General features: G+C 25.2%; 1 protein-coding gene across 1 annotated transcript; it reads right to left on the bottom strand.

The window, feature by feature from the left end:
* Nucleotides 1-8,370: 8,370 nt before the first annotated feature.
* LOC114127911 (actin-related protein 2) lies at nucleotides 8,371-15,752 on the bottom strand. The gene is made up of 9 exons (XM_027992274.2): nucleotides 15,270-15,752; nucleotides 14,751-14,861; nucleotides 11,480-11,559; nucleotides 11,264-11,399; nucleotides 10,993-11,202; nucleotides 10,783-10,932; nucleotides 10,578-10,671; nucleotides 9,519-9,703; nucleotides 8,371-9,448 (listed from the first exon to the last, which is right to left on the bottom strand). Exons 1-9 carry the CDS (start codon nucleotides 15,315-15,317, stop codon nucleotides 9,278-9,280), a joined length of 1,185 nt encoding a protein of 394 aa, XP_027848075.1. The 5' UTR covers nucleotides 15,318-15,752; the 3' UTR covers nucleotides 8,371-9,277.
* Nucleotides 15,753-17,696: the final 1,944 nt, after the last annotated feature.

Genomic DNA, 17,696 nt, shown 5'->3' on the forward strand with positions numbered 1-17,696 from the left:
AAATCAAAAATTTCTTATACTTATAAATAACTTAAAAAGGTTAAACATATTTCAAAAACTTAATAATGTACCTATACAAAATTATGTAGGTACTAATAGGTACACAATATTCATTTTATCAAATAAACTATGCATTATTTTGTTTAATGTTATTTACATTTGACATTAATTATATTAAAAATATTTTCTACTAATTTTACTAGAAATTATATTTATTTTTCTGATAAATTAAAAACAAATTAAAACGTGTTACATAATATTTATGTGTAATATTTACGTGTTATGTTATATTTAATTAATATACATAATACATAACTAGTTCTATTTTTGCTTTATTAATATTTAATTATTTAAATTAATATAGATCTATATGCACAATTAATTAAAATATAGGTATATACATTTTTTTATAGTTTAATTTGAATTGAATAATAAGATAACATTAAATAATAGGTACAGTGAGTTCAGCTTAATGTATTCAGATTCGTCCAGATCATTTTAATTAATAATTCTATTAACCGGTTGATTCTATCATAGAACATTTTAGATTCTGAACGGAGTGAAGAATGTATTGATTTTACAATGATGTATGTTTTTTTTTTTGTTTTTTTTTTTTTTTTTGTTTTTTTTTTTTTTTTTGTGTCTGTGTACAGCATAACTAGTCGAAATAATGCTCCAATTTCAAACAATGGGGGTGGTTTCCGATGTAAAAGTGAATATCCTTGGTGCATTATAGAGGTAAAAAGTTAACATTTTCCAACAGTTTTCAAAAAAATCGAGAAAAACAAAAAAAAAATGACGGAAAAACGGCAATTTTTACGCAAAACCAGTTTTCGACCAAATCGATTTTTTTTTATGGTTGTAATTCAAAAACTAATCACTGTAAATACTTGAAATTTTCACCAAATGTTAATGTCAGTGGTATCTATATATAGTTAAATTTTCAAAAAATTTTGACTTTTTTCGAGTTATTTATAGACCACTGAAATTTTCGATTTTTTGAGAAATTTTTTTTAAAGTGTCGATAAAAAATTTTTGGATGACCAAAAAGTTTTGAAAATTTAATACAAGGTTCCTTATGAGTTGTTTTTATTGTAGCTAAAAAAAATTAAAAATCGTTAGTCACAATTTTTTTTTATAAGAGTTTATAGTTCAAATTTTTACGAAATCTGTCGAAAACGCGAAAATTTGCAAGTAATTTTGAAGTTGAAAAATCATAAAATTTTTTGTGTTTATAACTAAGGATTAAAAATACAACACTAAGTTTTCCATAAGTTTACCTTCAAGTATCTATAGAGAAAACTCGAAGCATCATTATAGGAAAAATTTTAAGTGCGTTTGAATTTTAAATTTTAACGAAATAGCGTAACGATAACGATTTATCCTCAAACGATTTTAAATATTTGTTATTATTCAAAAAGTATAAGTCGTAGATACTTGAAAATTTTACCAGTTATTAAGATTCGCGTTTTCTTTACGTGATTTAATTTTCAAAATATTTTGACTTTTTTTGAGCTACTTATAGACAACTGAAATTTTCAATTTTTCTGAAAATTGTTTTTTTATGTGTCGATAAAATCTTTTTGGCCCTATCAAAATACTTGAAAATTTAATACAAAAATCCTCATAAGTTATTATTATAGTGATTAAAAAATTATAAGAATACATAGGCACAATTTTTTTTTATTAGCATTTGAAGTTCAAATTTTGACGAAAATTCGTCAAAATCATGAATATTTGCAAATTATTTTGTAGTTCAAAATTCATAAAATTGTTTGTATAGGTAGCTAAGAGTAGAAAATTTAATACAAGATTTTCCATAAGTTTTGCTTCAAAAAGCTATAGAGAAAATTTTAAGAGTCATTATAGGAAAAATGTTTTGAGCGTTTGAGTTTTAAATTTTTATGAAATCGGAATATTTGTTTCAAAATAGAATATATGACAATATTTAATTATAATATATTATAGACTGACAAATCATCTCCGTTCAGAATCGTTTTTCGTATACAATGATACTTATCATTGCATTCAAATTTAATCTACCCTAGTCCGAGGTCTACCCCACCCCCTAATGTACAGCAGAGCGGTACCCACTTGCCGACTTTTTTTTATTTATGATACTAAATTGATACGCTTAAAACGTAAATTTAAAATAAAGTAAAGAAATTATCTATTTTTGGTCGTACTCGAGAATATTCTAATTTCATTTTAATATTAACTTTAAATTAAAATCCACATTCTATTATTCTACATAATTTAATTTTTAATTATTTAAAATTACAATACATAATAAATAATAATGTATGTATACAATATGTGCATTGAACATACAACTATTGATTAATATACTCGTATTATAACAACTTTAATCAGTTTTCGATATCATAAAATTGATAAAAATGTTCATATAAGTGATTCAATATCCGGTACTTGGTGATTTTAATTAAAGGTTAGTTAAACATTATTATAACATATTATTATGATTTGTTTATGGATTTTCATTTCTGATTCCAATAAACGGTTAATTCTATACAAAACAGTAATCACCTTGAGCGGAACCCACTGTAATAATATTGTTTGTATTTTTCAGAGAAACAATTATTGTTACTAATAAATCGAACCTTTTACTTTTATTATAAAGTAAGTTACCTTAATTATAATGCAACATGCGTAGATCTTCATTTTGAAAAATTTATCAAAACGTGTTGAATGAAATATTCCCAGAGGTTAGGTAAATAATTAAATGTATTTAAAATAAAAAAATGAAATCATGCGAAAAAAATATAAACTGCGTAAAATCGGTAGTCGGTAACTAAGTCATAACCTGCAGTTCGTTAAGTCTTCTACAGTTCTACCTATAGTATAAAATACGCAATGAACTGCCACACCCGTTATAGGAATGTATCACATAGAATACCTATAAATCACTTATTATACCCTATATAGTAACATAGCTTAACCTACAGTGTGTCAATATTATTTTTTCTGTTTACAGTTAGATTTATTTCAATAGGTACTTTTTATGTCACATATTATATAGATAATATAATACGTATCCGATATAATATTAATAACTAATAGTTACACACGTATGTATATAAATAAGTAAAACATGTGTTTAAATTGTTTGAAATTATAATATAAATAATATAATACCGAGTATACTTGTCTTAATATTATAATATTATAACATGCTCCTATAACATCGAGACTTTTAAGATTTCAGAGGTATACCCATATTATTTAATTATTCACTTGCAGATTATAGTCTTCTGAATTCCTAAAAATGAGAAATTAAATTGGTATATATATTGTATACTATAATATATATTATGGACGTAGCTTGATGATTTTATATAGGGAGGAAGGGTTATACCACTATAAATCATATAATGATTCAGGTACACAAGTACACAAGTGATTACATGAATATGGATGTATAAATAGTAAAATGGTAGGTAGATTTTTACAGAGGGAGGCTGAACAGAATGCCGAGACTATAATATAATAGCCCTCTAAGTCCCCCATTCTCAGATAAATTTTACTATTAGTTAAAAGCTAGAACTTTTTAAATATTGTTAATTTATTGAAAGAAAATAATAATTTATTTCGTTACCTATATCTGTACTTACAAATAATGAAATATAATGCTTGGAATGAAAAGTATACACTAGGTATGTAATAAAAATAATATAAAGGTAAAGATGAGAAGGAGATTTAACCTAATGCAGGCTAATACACTATTTATAAAAGATATAACCTTTTCCGGCAGAAGGAAGTGCTATTCTAAGGAGGTTGGGAACTCGTGAATAATTCACGGCATTCACGTAATTCTGTGATTAATTCTTATAACATATTTTTTGTTTATGAGGAACATAATTATTGTTTCTCTAAAAAGTAAACCTTGCTAACCGTAAGTATATGAAAATTATAACTAATACATTTGTGATAATTAATTCGCCGGTAGAGATAAATGGAACATAATTTCTTACTTGTTATGAACTTTCAAACTCTTTATTCGTTTCACACTACAGTACCTACTATACACCAAAGATGAAAATCTTCGAAGTTCCAGAAATGTAGATGAAATAGAAATCAAATAGGTACATACCTACTTGTAATAAATTAACATCTTTTTTATTCGACAAAAAATAATGACTCGAGCTTATAAGTTGAGTACGGCCTAAGAAGTATAATAGGTCTGAATATTATGCAAGAGGTCGATGAATAATGCTAGTGGACACCAGAACACTGGCCGTGATGATCCGCGTGGAGAGGTGTTTTACCCCTAGTGTGTTAGGTCTTTATTCAAAACAATTTTACATTATTATTATAATTAAATATAGTCAAAGTGTAAATATTACATTTATGTGAATCATGTTATCTTAGTACTTTGTATACATAAGTATATAATATGTTAATTACCCACTCTGCAATGATATTTTTAATAATATAATTTAACATTTAATAAGATTGTTTGCTTAACATTTTAAATATAACAATGTATATTTTATAATATAATATTATAATATATTTTATAATGATACATAAATATACATTGTTATAATAATATATTATAATTTATTGGTTATTCGCGATGATAATATTTTTAATATCAAATAAGATAATTTTTTAACCTTCGAATACTAGTGTTAATATATTTATATAATGGCATTATGAAATTATCGCGTTATTAATCCGCTATTGTCGAACAACAATACCTATTGTAATTTAATACACTAAAAGTCTGTGGATAATTATTAATTTTCTTTAGCGGGCAACTGATACTGATATAAATGTTAGTTGTTTATGTTATGTCTTTTTTGTTATAGAGTAATACCTAAAACAAAAAAAAAAAAAAAACAATACCTATACAGTGTACAATAGGTAGGTGTCTATTTATTATCCACGACGGCTATGTGCTTTACATTTTTTAATTTCATTACATAGTCACAATGCCACATAAGTATAATTTGTATTTTTACTATTTTATTGTGAATGTTTGTAATATACTGTATATTAACCTTGCTATTATAGTTTAACTAAATTATTACGTTGTTATTCTATACTTGCTGTTTAATGTGTATATAGATTTTACATAATATTGTCAGTTACATTAATTTACATGAAATTATTTGAAATATTATTGAATTGTTACCTATTTAATGTATAAGTATCACATTCCTATGAAATACTCATGTGTTATGGGATATGAAAACTGATAGCATTTGAAATTTTAGGAGTTTAATAATAATATAAACTTGGTGCGCGTGCTTAATAAATGACCACTTAAGTGTTATTGACATTACTAGTCAGGGAGGATAACGGTATAGGTGAAAGTTCTGAGAGCATAATATTTTTCATTACATACTTATTATTACTTAGACTAGAGCTATTTTTTTTATTAATATTGTAATTAAGATTTAAGGTATTCTAATATAGACTATTCGCCATTTTAATGATATAATAACATCTGCTGTACTATAATGTGCTATTTACAATAAATATGTGATATATAGGGCACGGATGTTGGTGCATTTGCAACTTCTTTTCTATTGTTCGGATTCGTTGCTAAGTAGATTATAAATTTGTTTCAAATGAGTACCAATTAATACATAAAAATTTTAAGTGCAACTTTTTGCAATTTTTGACCTTTTTTTAATTTTATTGCAATTTTGTTAATTATTGTCATTTTCAATACAATTTTATGTGTTTTTTGTGTTTTCACTTTTTTTTTGTTAGATTATACAGGTTTAATCTATGGTTATGTCGGGCTTTATTGGTTGTGACTCGTGACGGCTTATTTGTCCGTCGTCGTCGGCGGTAACTGGAAAAACCATTTAACTAGTAGAAAAAAATCAAAAAATAATTTAAATAAAAAGCTTTAATTTTTAATAAAACTATTTGTAGATTTCTGAAAAAATAAGAAAACCGGACAATTTACTAGATTTTTAATGACAACTGACGAGAATTTGAATTTGAATCTTTTTTATTATCTACTCGTTAATATTTTTTTTAATTTTTTTGGTACAAAATATTTTTTTATTGCAATTTTTAAGTGCAATTTTGGGTTTTTTTCACAGCAATAATGCAATCAATTTTATAACATTTTTAGTGCAACAACATCCGAGCCCTAGTGATATATATTATTAGTTTGTGTGCAGATATAAATGGTTTATTGAAGTGTTATAAAATAACTAATTATATAATATAATAAATTAATAAAAAACTGGTCTCTTGATGATAAATACCAATAAGACATATCGATAAAATAGTATAGATAATAGTGATGGTACAATAGAATAATCAACATTTTTGAATGAAACTAAATTTAGAATTTTAAATTTAAAAGTATAACTGCTATTACTTATTAGCTATGAAAAAACTAAAAACAAAAGAATAATTTACGTTATAATGATAAATTATAATATTATGCCTACAAATGTGTTTATTTTATTTGCCCAATAAATAAAACTAAAATTATATTTAGTACTGATCTAGTCTTTACATCTCTCATGTTTTCGATGTTATAATAATTAATAAATAATCAATGATTAATATAAAACTGTACGAATAATAATGCATTATTAATATATTAATTAAACATTATACATTTATGATTATACATAAAAATTCAGACGATCAAAATAAAAATAAATAAATAATATGATAAATAAATCATAGAAAAATTATGTATTAAATAATATTTGCAGAAAATAATAAAAATTATGCAGGTGGCCAATGCTCTGCAGTATACAGTATACATTTTATAGCATCAAAAAAACGAAAGATGTGGGCACCAACTAAATCTGAGTGACGGGGGTCAACTAGACCAATACCTTAAATTTAGCTTAGACCAATTTTTATTATATTTTAGAACTGAAAAAAGTATTTGAGCTAACATTGTCACAAACTCTTCAAAATCTAGTTTAATAAAATCATGCTATCTCAAATATTATTAGTTCGTTGTATAAAATAAAACAATATTAATAGTGATTTGTGATTTTTTTTTACATATTATATAATTTTATATTATTTTTTTCTAAATAAATTAACTCGTCTAGTGTCTATAATTTAGGCACTACATTCTTTCAAAGAAAAAAGTAAATGTATAAATTGGTTTAGTAGAACAATTTATTAACACATAATAGCATTATTTAATCTAAAGGATATGCTAAAATTTATAAATATTAATAAAATATTAAGTGATGGATCAGCAATATTATAATTTTTAGTTTATTTAAGATTCAGATGCAAATAAACAATATTTATTTACCTAATTTATTAATTTATAAAAATGTGTTATATACCAAGACAGATCCAGTGTGAAAACATGATGTGTAAGCATATGTCTTTATCTTACACTTTTTTTAAATATTATGTAAGTATTAAATCCAACAATTATATTTATTATTAATAACCATTTACAAATTGTAAAATATAAAAGTATAATAATAAACAAAAAATGAAGAATATATACGTGATATCTTTAGTCTCGCAGAAAGAGAAAAGGTGCTACCCCCCACCCCAAGGTAAAACTATTCTTTTTTAAATATACTATATTTTAAATTGCTTAGAAAGGTTAAGCCTAGGAAAACTTTAAACAATTTCTTAGTTTTTAAGTATTGAAATTTCTTTTATGTTCAGTTTTAAAGTACATGGATATAATAAAAATATGAAAGTAAAAATAAATATAGGGTTAAATTCATTGAGATTACAAGACGTATAATAATGAGTAACAACTACATTAAATTAATGTAGAGTATTTAATAAGTAATTAATTAGTGTAATATATATTTATTTTATTGTTGTTAGATTGTAATAAAATATCAAAAGGTACTGACTATAACACATTCAATTTTTAATAGTGTTGAGATATAATATTCTAATCATATTTTACTTTTTTATTCAGGGCAAAGTATATAAATGCACTTACATGAAAAACATTTTAAAGAACTTTTTTATTTTTTTAAAAAAAACTATCTAGTATTCATGTCTCTGGAAAATATGTGCTTCATAAATTTGGTTTAAGCACAATGGTTAACAATTACATTTAAATTAATTTAATTTAATTTTTAAATTGCAACAAAAAAAAAGTTTTAAATTGCACACTTTCTGCCTGATTATTTTGAATAATAATTATTCAGTTAACCTTATAAAACCAATGTAAATTTAACACAAACTGGAATAAAAATTATGTAAAATATAAGCCAAGAATACAATTTGATCATATTGGAATAATTTTAAAGTACTATTTTTCATCATATACAAATATGATGTATTTTTATATCCTTCACTTGTTTAGTATTAATATACTAAAACAAAAAATAATATATGAATAAAATATTATTAAAAAAGTACAGTTAAGAATTCAATTTGATTGTTCTAGCTTCAAGTTGACGTTATTTTATTGTTACATGTTATGGAAATTATAAATGTACCAAACCCTACTACATTAAAATACAATATTTTAGGCATAATGTACTCAAGACATTAATTCATTGTCAAATTACTTTTTACAATTTTCAACTACAGCTTTGTAAACATTTGTTTATGTTTTTTTTTTTTACTTTTAAATTAATTTAATTGTAAATTTTAACTATAACAATTCAAACCCACTAACGCTCATATTATATTTTCCTAGTTAAAAAATATAAATATTTTTAAGAAATAACATAATAAAATGAAATGATATAATAGTTGACATAATATATTAATTGAAAGGTAAAATATAAAAAAATGTTATTTTAAAAAAAGCTAATAAATAACATGTATTGTAGAAAAAAATGTAAATTGGCATTTGGTGTTCAAATTGTATTGAATTATACAGTATAAATTAGTATAAATAGAAATTCTATTCCTGTTAACATTTAACTTAAACATAGTGGCTTTTCTGGTATGTAAAAATAATATTAATTAAAAAATATAAACAATATAACAATAATATAATATAATGCGCTCATAAAAAAACAAAATAACTCATCTAAATAAAAGAATAAAAATTCTTATATTATTTATACCTCACTTAATAAATAAGGCAAAGTAATTGGAAGTAGATATTTTATAAGATAGATTTTCAGCTTGATTAATTTTATCTATAAATCTATGAATTAGATCATCAATATAATTATAATTTTTATAAAGCGTATCAATTTCGAGTTAATGTTCAATTTTATGAGCGCATTGTTTATTGTTTTTATAGGTAATAAATATGGGCTTTGTCAAAAAAAAAAATGTATTGCTTATATTTTATATTCAGTTATATTGAGATAACTGTTTATCCAGCTCTTGGCCCAAGCTTATCCAAAATAGATATTCCTCTATCTAGGTATTCTTCTCGTGATAACCAAAATGATTCTCTATCCTTGGTTACTTCACCTAATACAGCTCCACCAATAAACACCATATCCTTACGCAGTGGTGGATCTTCGATACGAATTTTAAGTTTCTAAAAATTAATACAACATTAGGACATTTTTAAAAAATGAACTTCAAAAGTATAATTATAAATGTAGTACTGATAAGGTAGTTGTATCATTTTTCAACACTCGTTCCACATAAAGTTGTTTAATTTCACGTTCTAGTCTTGACGGTAGTCCAGGATACATTGTAGAACCACCAGAGAGCACAATATGTTTGTATAGTTCAGTTCTCATATCAATATCAGCTGTTTGGATTGTATTAAACACTAATTCTGCAATACCTGGTAGATCACACAGTAATTTTTATTAGCAAAATACAAAATAAAATACTTAAAATTAAACATAAAAATAAACTAGCAAGACAAAGACAAACGTAATTGTCAATTTATATTTTTTGTTATTTTTATAAAATAAATTACTATCATAATATGATTACATAGTAAAATATGAGTTTTAAAATCACAAAAAAAATTTGATACTGATACCTATATTAAGCTCACAGAAATTTTTTTTTTCTTTATATAAAAATATTTTTTTCAACAAAAATCTACATTTTCTAGCAAATTATACTTGAATATTATAAAAATAATTAAATAATGAAAAGTATCATGTGTCATGTACAAAAAAAAAATCAAAAAAACATTTGACAAATGAAGAATAAATATGTTATTATGTTTTTAAAATGTTTTTTTTTTTTTAAAAATTTTAATAAGTTAAATTATACATTAAAACAACAAGTTAACACAAGACAATTAACTAAAATATTTATGATATAAACTTCACCACTCACATTAATTCAAAAATGTAAGTTAAGCACTAACTTGAGATATGTTTTTGAATAATTTCAACTTAATTATATAAGATAAAGTCAACTAATAGAAATTGTCAAATCGATTAATATGGTTTATCAAACAATAATGATTAGATAATTAACAAATACATATTATTTAATATCATCAGACTTAACTGAATTCATGTATTATTAAAACCAAAATTGCATAAATGTGAAATATGTAACTATTAGAAATCTTAGTTCGTTTCATATTAAAATAACAAATTTCCTTATACATTGTAACAAAATAATATTCATCTTAGGACAACAAACACAATTTGTAGTTTAAGTTTAAAAAAATTAAATTAAACTAATATGCGAACCTTGGCCTTCTACATTTATTAAATGCGGCTGGAATAATACTTCAGGTGCTTCAAACCTTTCACCTCCAACTTTGATAACACGGCCATCTGGTAACTAAAAAATGCAAGATATATTAATACTAAAAGTTTATAGTTAGTAAATGTGTGAAAGAAAAAGACCTTAGAGCTTTAGGTTATATTTTTTAATTTAAAAAATATGACTTACTGTGTATGACTGTACAAGAACAGTAGTTTCCAAAGCTAATTTTTGTTCAGTCTCAATGTTGTATGCAACATAACATAACTTTTCTTTCATCATTCTCACAGTTTCAAAATCAGCTGAATGATTGAAAGCGTATCCTCTTAATAGTAATAACTAAAATAAATACTTAAGTTATATTAATTTGATAAGATATAAACATTCAAATATAATTACCTTTATTAAATAACGGGTGACATCGCGACCAGCAATATCTAGTCTTCGAGTTAAATGTGGTAAAACATATTCTTCATACACAGGGCATATATGAGTAACACCATCACCAGAATCAACAACCACTCCACTAAGTAAACCTTGAGCATATAATGTTAGAATAGCTTGAACAGCTACATAAACAGCATTAAATTCATACTTTTCAAACATCACCTATTTCACAATACATTTTTAATTTATATTTTAACACACTTAATTTCTCATTTATATTTACCTCTATCATTTTTTCTCTATTTTTTATTGGATTCATTGGAGGTTCTGTTAACATAATTTTACATTCTTTTGGATCAATGTTCATCTTTTTTGGTCCAAAAGTATAATCCCACACATGGCACATATCGTCCCAATTCCTATGAATAATTTTTAAAAGTGTTAATTAAATAATTACTGAAAAATTATTAGAAAAACATCAAGTTTTAAAAATACGAACCTCACAATTCCATTTTCCATTGGATATGTAACATCTAACATGGATCTTAACTGACTAGCTTCATCACCAATCATCAAATCCTAAAAAATAATAACAATTAAGTCAAATGTAATTTAACTAATGAGTACAGTAATAAGTAAATAACTAATCAGTTTATAAAAATATTTTATGTAAATAATTTAAATGATATGAGAAGAGTCTGAAATCGATTAGTATACATATAACCTAGGTAAAATAAACCTTATCCAAATGAACAGTGTACGTTGTATACATTAGCCAGTATGCTGTAGAAAAGTGTTTATTACTAAAATAAAATAATTAATAACTGATAATCAGGACACAGAACTTTATGCAATTGCGTATTTCTTAGGAAGCTGTATGTTAAAAATCTAATTCGATACAAATTCATGACCATAACACATACAATCGAAATACAAAAATGTATGTTATATATTTTTGCACATTTCACTAAATTTATATTATTTTACATACTTAAAGATAAAGAGAACCTCTACATAGTAGACATTTGCAATGAAATTACACAATGTCCACAACAGGGAGGCTGTATCTCAGAAAAAAATTACAAAGCATACACAAAAGGTAAAATTAATTATACACAAATATTCAAGTTGATATTATTTATTATATTAATGAAGGTATGTATTATTTACTTTACTGTAATATATTAATTGTTTATTATAGTATAATCTATATTAATTTAAATTTAAATGTATTATTTATTTATATATATATATATATATATATATATTTGTGTATTAAAAAGTGGGCATAACAATGTTAAATGTTTATGTACAATTAAATAATATGTTATTCTTTATCCATTAAGAAAAAATCAACGAGATGTACTTATAAAAGATAAATATAGTAATTTTATTACTTAAATATTTTTGATAGGTACACGTATTGCGATCATTTATGAAAGGTAATTTTTAATTTTGGTATCAATTTTTAACGTCTTCTATTAGGAGTGTCCAGTATCCACTATTAAGAGATTATAGCCTTTATTATTTACATACATTTTTGGAAGCAAATTTAAATGTATTCATTAATAGAGGTTTTACTGTATACCGAATATTAACCATATGCATACGAGAGATTTTGTGTCGGATACAGAATACATTTTTAACCAGCCCTATAGAACAATAAGCAACACACTTAGTTCCCTTATTATGGTTATAAAAAATATCAAAATGTTATCAAGTGTGTACATACGCCAGATTTCTCCAATAATATAATCACATATACCTTTTAACTTTTAATATTGTACTTTTAGTAGATGTCACCATATAATTTTTTTTTAATAAAAAATAAGAATTAGTTAAAATTTTTTTTATTGTAATTGTAATAACTAGTTTTTTTTTATTACTATTGAAGTGGCTCATTTGATTAATTATATAAAATATCCTAATGCTAATCAGCAATCACATAGTATTTTGAATATGATGTACTGAGATGTATGTGTGTGTATGTAAACGTGTGTCGAAAACATATTCTGATAACTGATGGTTATTTAGTGTGCTCTAATAATTATTTTATTATTTTTAAGATTAAAATGCATAGTGTAAATGTATGCATTTATTTTATTGTATAAAGTTCCAAGCCCTATTGATAAAACTGATACAACATAATCAATACATCAAACACTTTAAATTGTTCAATTATACCATATTATACAGTGTGTGTGTGTGTGTGTGTGTGTTATATTTGGCAGAATTCTTACAGCAAAAATTAACCAAATAATGCAACCTAAAATAAAAATTATTTATTCGGTAGAAGATTATTAAAATACTAATTATATATTTAGAATTTTAGAATATTCTACGGCTTTGATAAGCAATTGCTTTCACATATAATTTTTACCATTGGAAAAAGATAGCAAATAAACTATTTCACACTCAAAACTAAAGTTCAAGATTATATGAATTTAAAAAATGTCAAATATACAAAAAAAAAATTGACTAAATATGCAATTATATACTTATATGCATCAGGTATAATTAATAATTATACTTGATAAAAAATGATTTACTAACATTTTATAATAAATTCTCAATAATAATAAAAATTGAAATAATTAAAATTAGAATAAGCTTTTAATAGATAGATTTAAAATTAAAATGCAATAATGTATTCTATAAATTCTACCAACAATGACTATTTTAACAATAACAATGTTCTTCTTTCAATAAAATGGATTTATTTTAAGACTTTAGAAAGATGATCAAAGCATTAGTTATAGTTATTTTATCAAACCATCCATAACTTAACAAATATGTTTAAATAGAATCTTGTAAAGTTAGCTTTAATTTTATTATATAGCCTTATATTTCAGTAAATCAACATATCATCAAACTTAGTCAGGATTTTTTACTGTATTTTATGATAAATTTGTAGTCAAGTATATAATATATTACAATTTATGTTCATACATTGCATACAAATTTAAATATCACAAAAAAGTCAAATTATTAACACAGATATTTTCAACTTAAAATTTATCAATTCCCTGTATTATTCAAGCCAATAACCCAAGATTGGTTCCATTAAGTATAAATTTGGTATGTTGTCCACAGATCAGAAGGAGAAATAAATAATAATATATAGATATCTTCTTAAATAATGCATGTTGATTAATAATATTACATTAAATATGCGTTTATGAATTAATATACAATAATAATTCTCCAAACATGCAAAATATAATTTTCTCTAGTAACAACTTACTATGGATTAGTGAAATAAATTATACTTCAACATAAATAGTACTGATAAAGTTCATAGGAATTTATCTTTTCAACACATTTATAAGAGTAACATTTATGATTTTTTCATATTGATGTTTTTTAATATAAAATTAGGGTATTTTTCTAGTTTCTATTTTAATTTATAAGATCAGATAAATAATAGAAATAACAATTTATTTTTCTATAAAACTATTTATAATAATTTAGGTACGTTTATGACATTTTGGTTACTATCAGTCTCAATCTTGATTACCACCAAATGTAGAGATTATCAGGACAATTATATTACCTTGCTGTCTATGGTTTCCTTATTATTATTTAACATTCTGATAATGATACATAAAAAAGTTAAAAATATTTTATTCATTTTAGACTAAAATTGAGCGAGTTAAAATATATATACCTATATAAAAACACTTTTACTTTTAAGGACCATTCATTTATCCAATAAAAATACAAATTAATACAGCTTCAAAATATTAATTATTAATAATATTTCTACTTACTTTAACTTCAATATCACCAATTTTGTTGTGTGCACGAATGATCGGTCGACCAACCATTGATGGAAATATGTGAGCAGGGAAATTAGTGCCGGCATACCCGCATTTCACAAACTAAAACAGAGAAATACTTTAGTATGACAGTAAATTCGAACATATATTGTAATAAACATTCAATAAAATACACTCCAGTAGAAAAAAAAGTTAAGTAGGTTACAGCATTTTTACTACCTAATCTATGAGGAGATATCTGTAAATGGGTACACTCTAACTAATATTAGTTTAATATTCAACGAGTTGACTGTTATAATTGAACTACAACAGCTGTACTGTGTATGGATTACAGATAACTAAAGTCGGCAGTTCAAGCGATAACTAGACTGCATTATAGGCTAATCGTAAATGGCTGATATTGTGTCGATAGTGGCAGTCAAGTGATGAAAGCAAAAATAACAATAACGTTTCATTAAGGACCAAATAAACGATTAAGAACCGTCATCGATGTGGGATAATAGCACTCACCCCAGTCCCGTTATCGCAGACGATGACTTTCCGGCCGCGACTGTCCATTGCGGCAATGAGAGCGTTCTTGTCCTTTGAAGAGAGAACGAAAAACGCCGATGAGATTTAGTCCGTCCGATGCACAAACTTAATAGTTTGTTTTACAATAAGCAACGACGGTATTTCATTCGAGCATTTCGAGCGGTTATCAAAATCTCGGCCGTTTCAGACCGTATTCTATCTAGTGCAGAAGTGCGTGCGTGCGCGCGTGCTGGCGTCCGGTCCGGAGATGACGCCGATCGCCTCGGCAGTCGTCCGTAAGTGATAGCTACTAGCGGCGTTTGATTAAACACCCACACGCGGACGTCGGCAATAAGTCAGTTCGGAAGACGATGCCAAAAGATTTTTCGCTCAACGATCGTCAACGTTCATAGAACCGTTTTCGTCCGATGTTTGGACGTGAGGTGTGGCGGGCGTTCCGACAAGGCGACGGCAAAATTGATAACAAATGTATGAGTGTGTTTGACAACTATACACGCTACGGTCGAGCCATTGGTCCGCACGAACGATAAATGATAACAGCAACAGCCGAGTCGCTATGGACATGGATAATGAATTCATTATTATCTGCGATTGTGGGTCGGCGTATTGTGTTTAAAAAATTATTGCTTCAGAGCTGCTCTAATTAAAACGGTTTTTTGTCCGGCCACCGGTATTAAACTATAGTAATCATCGTGGCTATAATATAATATTAAGCTTACACATCGCCGCCGTCTGCCGGCTTGTCGATGCCGTCATGCCGATCCGTCGGTAACCGACGAAGTGATGTTGGCAACGACTGATATTGCCGCCGTCGACCGCAGAAACCGTCTGCAACCGCGTTTGTCGGCCGTATAGACAACACAATGTACACAGCCAAATGTGTGTGACGCAATCGACATTTAAGGAGTAGCATACTGTGCACACTTCTGTTTAAATTTATTTCGTTATTATAGTCTGGATGAGCAGAAACAAATTCGCTATAGTTCATGACGATATTCGCATATTGTAAAACAATATTAATTATTCGTTTATTTTTGTATAAACGCCAATCGGCAATTTTATTATTACATTTGAAATTTAATATTGTAGTAAATGTTATAACGCACAGTAAAACAGAACACATAGAAAGTACAATTCAATATATTTGATTATATTATGATATGTTTTCGTTTGTCAGTACAATTTTGGGAAGATTTGTCGTTTTTTTTTTATCCAATCTAGTCGGCGGACGATTTACAATACGTATCTATGATCGATAGACGAGTAAGCTACACAAATGGTTTTAAAATATTTTAAAATTAATTATTGCACTTAACAAGGATCGGATCCTCGTACCACCTATATCTATACTTTACAATAATTACAAAACATTTATATGATTATTTTTTAATTATTTATTTTATAATACCGTTATTATAATATAATATTTTCTTTATATTAATTATGTTCATCTGCAAATGTTTATAGAATCATTCTAATTATTACTTATTACTTATTAGAATAATTTTTTGGTCAATATTTTTTGTCTCGTATTTTTCTATGAATAAGATAGACATCTGTTTGAATCTATCTCATAACATTAATCATTTAACCTTTCGTAGATAACCATGTTTTTAACTGATTTACACTCTACATAATATTATATTGGCATATATTTTAGTATATTTAATAACCTTTTTTTTTTCGTTTTTTTTTTTTTGTTTTGATGGGATGATTTAATACCTACAGCCTTCTCTCATTAAATATACAAATATATTAATAAATAGCTGTTTATAAATATGTCGTACCTTACCTATTTAGTATTTATGCTTTATGCGTTTAGTTTTAGTCATGAACATACCAGTGATCTATAACCATATTTATATTATAATATAATATATGATAACAATAATTGGTTTTTGGGTATATTATAAATTGCATTAATTAGAACACGTTATTAATCTATATCGTGACATATTTATTATTTATCTATTATACGTAGCAAGTAAATATGCTCATGTCTATGCATATAATGTGAGTGGTTTGATAATCTCAACGTCTCTAATGTTGATAATGATGCGTTAAAAAATGGTTGCATAAAAGTGTGAAAACAATAAATAATAAAACACTTATAAAAAGGCCTGCTAATCATAAACCATTAGTTTATGTAATTTACTTATGATTTAGATAGGTACCTATAGATAGTAGGTACGTAAATAATCACCAAAGATATGATATGTAAATAGTTAGTGCGATTTAAAAATATAAATATAACTTATTGGTTAGATAAGCAACTACAATTAAATGTTAAAATGAAATATACTGAATTCACTTAATTCATATTTATACTCTGACTTATAGAATCGTAATAATCACTCTGTCTTATGACAAAATGTAACAACAGTGGCACTTCAGTGCTTGAATAGA

The sequence above is a fragment of the Aphis gossypii genome, chromosome X (genome assembly GCF_020184175.1).
Source record: "Aphis gossypii isolate Hap1 chromosome X, ASM2018417v2, whole genome shotgun sequence".
Lineage (NCBI taxonomy): Eukaryota > Metazoa > Arthropoda > Insecta > Hemiptera > Aphididae > Aphis > Aphis gossypii.

Excerpts from the sequence above, each read along its gene's own strand:
- LOC114127911 (XM_027992274.2), bottom strand. The coding sequence starts at position 15,317 with ATGGACAGTCGCGGCCGGAAAGTCATCGTCTGCGATAACGGGACTGGG. Across the intron at positions 10,933-10,992 it reads TCACCCGTTATTTAATAAAG|TTATTACTATTAAGAGGATA; the intron begins GTAATTATATTT and ends TATTTATTTTAG. Across the intron at positions 10,672-10,782 it reads TTCTTGTACAGTCATACACA|TTACCAGATGGCCGTGTTAT; the intron begins GTAAGTCATATT and ends TGCATTTTTTAG.